The sequence below is a fragment of the Diorhabda carinulata genome, chromosome 1, assembly GCF_026250575.1.
Source record: "Diorhabda carinulata isolate Delta chromosome 1, icDioCari1.1, whole genome shotgun sequence".
Classification (NCBI taxonomy): domain Eukaryota; kingdom Metazoa; phylum Arthropoda; class Insecta; order Coleoptera; family Chrysomelidae; genus Diorhabda; species Diorhabda carinulata.
Window position 1 is genome coordinate 17,833,203 of NC_079460.1, and position 4,392 is coordinate 17,837,594.

General features: G+C 32.8%; 1 protein-coding gene across 3 annotated transcripts in view; it reads right to left on the reverse strand.

Annotated features, from left to right (window-relative positions):
* LOC130891955 (uncharacterized) overlaps window positions 1-2,208 on the reverse strand; it is an 86,990-nt gene extending 84,782 nt beyond the window's left edge. Inside the window, exon 1 of one of the 3 annotated variants that reach the window (XM_057797204.1) lies at window positions 464-2,208. In XM_057797204.1, coding sequence (XP_057653187.1) covers window positions 464-1,665 — 1,202 coding nt within the window. In that variant the 5' untranslated portion in view covers window positions 1,666-2,208. The remainder of the gene's footprint in view (window positions 1-463) is intronic. The other 2 variants (XM_057797291.1, XM_057797120.1) reach the window with 2 other exon arrangements.
* Between the last annotated feature and the right edge of the window lie 2,184 nt (window positions 2,209-4,392).

Here is a 4,392-nt window from a genome sequence, read left to right on the forward strand (position 1 = left end):
GTCTTTAGTTTTATCTAACTTTCATTGATATCAATAGGTCTCTTTTCTATAATAATCAGTTTAAAAGGACATGTAAAAATTGATATTTTGTTAAAGACCTAAGTAGGTCGAAAATTCAAATTTTAACATGCTTTTGTAAACTCATTTTCATTAAAAAGAGACCTTAAATCAAGACAAATCATTGCGAAAAAATTATGATATAAAATTTTGAATTTTGCCAGTCCTATGATCCTATAGCTATGCCACTGGTAAATATATCAACATTTCCTACATACTTATTTCTCATGTTCATCAATTTTTTTAAATAAATTGATGATAATAGATCTTGTAAAATTTTAAATAGATTTTAAATAATACAGAATGATCATAAAGAAATATCAAACCAATAATTACCAAAACACTGTTTTGCATAATTTACAATATTATTTATCTATTTTGCAGAAAATTATTAACTATTACTTACGAAGCTGAAGTTGTTGCTCTGATCAAAGGTGGAGGGGCTTGAGCCATACTGGGAAAATAAGGCCTCATCCTGTTTGCTGCTGATGGATATGTAGCTCGAACAGCACTGCTTGCTGCCCTTGGTTGAGTAGCGTGGTAAGCAGATTGTCCTGCTGCCATTCCATAATTGGGATATACATGTACATTATGCAAATGGCTATTATTTGCAGCCTTTGCTTGAGTAGCAGGTTTAGGTGAAGGTGGTGGATGAGCTGAAATTGGAGGTGCAATAGGTTGCCTAGTCCATTGCACTATTTGTTGTGGGTTGGAGTTCCTACTTATTAACAATTGCGAATCCAAATTTTTCTTGGGCCAATAGTCTTCAAACATTGTGCCTGGAGGAAAATAATTTTTGATATCATTCAGACTTATTACAGAACAAGAATCATGTGCGAATAGCTCATTACGTATTCCTTGAACTTTACAACAAAACTTCAAGTATGATAAGTCCCATCCTTCTAATTTGTCAGCACGCTGCTTGAGATTATCTGTTTCACCTTCAAAATAAAATAAAGGTACATATTTCTGATCATTGTAAACAGTGTACGGAACTACAGATTCCTTATTAATTCGTATAAATCCACAACGCTCTAAGTTTTCAGCATCTGTTGTATTCACAAGTTTAGCATAACAATGTCCTAAGAACTGATAAAACTCATTAGCGTCCGTAAGTCTAACTATTAAATCTCGCGACGTAAACTGTTCTCTACCGAACTGATAGTCACAATGTTTTAAATTAATTTCATTTAAAAGTCTTGCTTCAGCTTCTGTAATATAATAACTACGAATGTTTGTACAATTGTACAGGTCCTGATGTAAATAATTCAACAATTTATTTAAAACCTTCATTTCAACCATTCTTACAGCACAGTAACTTTCCCCTGATCTAAGAATATATGGAATATGTATTTTACCCATCAATGTCCAACCAAACCTGCCTTTAATGGAATCTTCATCAATATTTTTAGTATCTGCTTCGTTTGGAGAGCCATTATTTTTCGCCTTAGATTTGTCACCACTTAGGAAGCTTAAAATGTTCATACCATGAAGTGCTTGTTGAGGAGGCCTTTGGGGCATAGCCATTTTAGCTTTATTAGCTTCCATAAACTTTGCAGCAAGCTCTCTAATCTCTGCTTCATCATGTCGTTCTTGTTTAACATTCATGGTTGCAAATCAACACAAATAACATTAAAAACAAAAGGTAGTATGTAGATGTCTTTCTGTCATAACCTTAATCGAATCCATGATTATCAAGTAACCTGTGTTATTTAATAGTTATATTCACTGTTTACATATGTTAAATAATACACTTTTAAACTGTGGTGGTTTCTCAACGGTTGTTTACAAATGCACAAATGAGGTTAAGGCGGATTATTTTTCCCCTGTTTTAGCGGCCATAGCGCCATCAATAGGAAACATTCGGTGTTTAAGAATATTATGGTTAGTTCCTGGAAAAAGCACAAAGCAGTCTAAAATATCTTCGATACACACTAACACTAACTTAATTTTCGATTTATTTACATATTTTACACCGAACTTGAGTTTTTCAAGCTTTATTTAGAATACAGCGCGTTCTGTTCTTGACACACAGTCGTCGACACAACTCGACGTACCGATATATTCGTTAGATTCGTGAGTCGAAAGCAATGTTAGACGGTCGGTGGCGCGAGGTTTGCTAATCTCCAACCAGGGTTCCAACACCACTGTAAGGATTTTTGTTTTGGCCTCTCTAGAAAATGGCCGCCAAAACCAGTTCTACGCCAATCGTGTTCTTCGAATCGCGGCTAGTCTCACGTGACGACACAATATTCATGACGTCACCAATCCCAAAAAGAGGCTATGTACAGTCTTTCCAAGGTCTTCTAACTTGTAACTGTATTTCAAGGATATATTTTTAATTAAATTTTCTTTTGAGGATCACAAACCTTTCTATATATTGTAAATTAATTCAGAAAAACCTTCAATCATCATCAAAAAAAGGATCTTTTCTAAATTTGTATATATACGAAACGTCGCATATTTCCAAATATTCACTAGGGAATATTTTTTTCTGAGTCCAATACAAAATAGACTTTAAGTCAAGTACTCATAAGGAAATCTGTTAGTTAATCACAATCTAATTTGACCGTAAAGATAATTCAAGGTTAAATTTTCCCATTGTTACCTCAGTTTTTCAAAATAATGTAATGTTTTAGTGAAATTTAGAACCGATTAGGATAGTTATTATACAGAACATTCAGATATGATGAATTGTTTAAAAAAAATCTATATTAGATGACTAATCATTTTACCACAAGATGGCGGCTACGCTTGCGCATTTTTCTTAACTGATTTGCATATCAATGAACTTAGGCATCTTTTTATTGAGCATTTTATTTGTATATTAGATAAATAACCTGAGGAGGACAATTCTATACTCTACGTTTTTTTGGTATTTGAACCTAAAGCCTACTTGTTTCAAAGGTGGAATAGGAATATTGTTATCGACTTTCTTGGCGGGAAAGAAGAGTTATCTGATATCGTGGATGTCGACTGCCGTGTGATACGGGAAATGACAGAGTGGGGAGAGGACAGATATTATTTAGTCCAAGGTCGTTGCTAGGCTGGTTGGTGTAGTTTTTCATTATTAGGTAGTTACGACGACATGGTTCGGCAGACATCGGGATATTACTGCATCGAGTAGTAATTTGACTTCTCGCCCTGTATATCGTGAATATCCACGCGTGTTACTGCACTAAAATGTTTGTTTTTTGTCGATTGATCCTACATTTGGTATAAGTATTATATATTGTGTTCTTTGAATTTTCCAATTATATCATAATTTCGAAATCATAATATAAAAGACAGTGAACATGATTATGAAATGAAATCTATGAAAAATATTCATTACAATAAAACTTACAGAGTGATGCGATTAACGAAAGTTCTATATATTTGAATATTGATATCCAACTTATTGGATTCAAAAAAATAACTAATTAAATGGAAATTGGAAATAATTATTACTTTAAATATCTTATCAATTCAAATGAACAATCAATTGGTGCATCAAAAACTATTCCAATTCAAGTTACAGGAAGCAGTTTGAAAACTTTGGTAGTATGTTAATGCACTTTTCAAAATATTTCACCTGTTGTGTGATTTATATCTTACATTCACCCATTTATTTTACAATAACTTCAAATTATTTTACCATTTGAATACATAGTTGTAAGGAAATAAAGTTGTTTTGAGATATTATTTACAATTTCTGTCCGACAATAGATCCAAATTAACTCTGCTAATTTTGTGTCAAGAAATTAACTTGTAAAAAGTATTGCGAAGAAAAATACGGACTTTATTTACCACAGAGATGATAACTTTCTGTGCTAATAGAAACTCTGAAGTCCACATTAACATGATTTTAGATTTTTTTGGGACAAATAGATGATATGTAGACTACCAATCAATTGAGAAAACAAACTACTTATTTATTTGCTTCAGGTGATTGTTCTGCCACATAATTAAATCTATTTATCAAACCCCAAGAGGCAATTTTTTATTACAGTTTTTTCCTCCTAATTTCCACGCTTCTCAATTGTGGACATCCACCTAGGTCTAGGCAAATTTTTTAAGTCACCTGACCGGGGTCTTCCTCTTGCACGTAATTCCAGTTTCCACTGAATCAATATCTTATAACAACATCTTTTCTTAAGTGTAGTAACATTTTTGAATGAATGGAATGTTTTTTATAGATCCAACTGGATCTGAAAAAATATTATCTTTCGAATATTCTTCACACAGTATATAAGATAGACAAAATAAATAACAGCATCCCATTCATAATTTGCTTTTATAACGCACAGAAGAACGCTTCTGAACTGTCATCGTTGACAACTATATGTAGCAGTC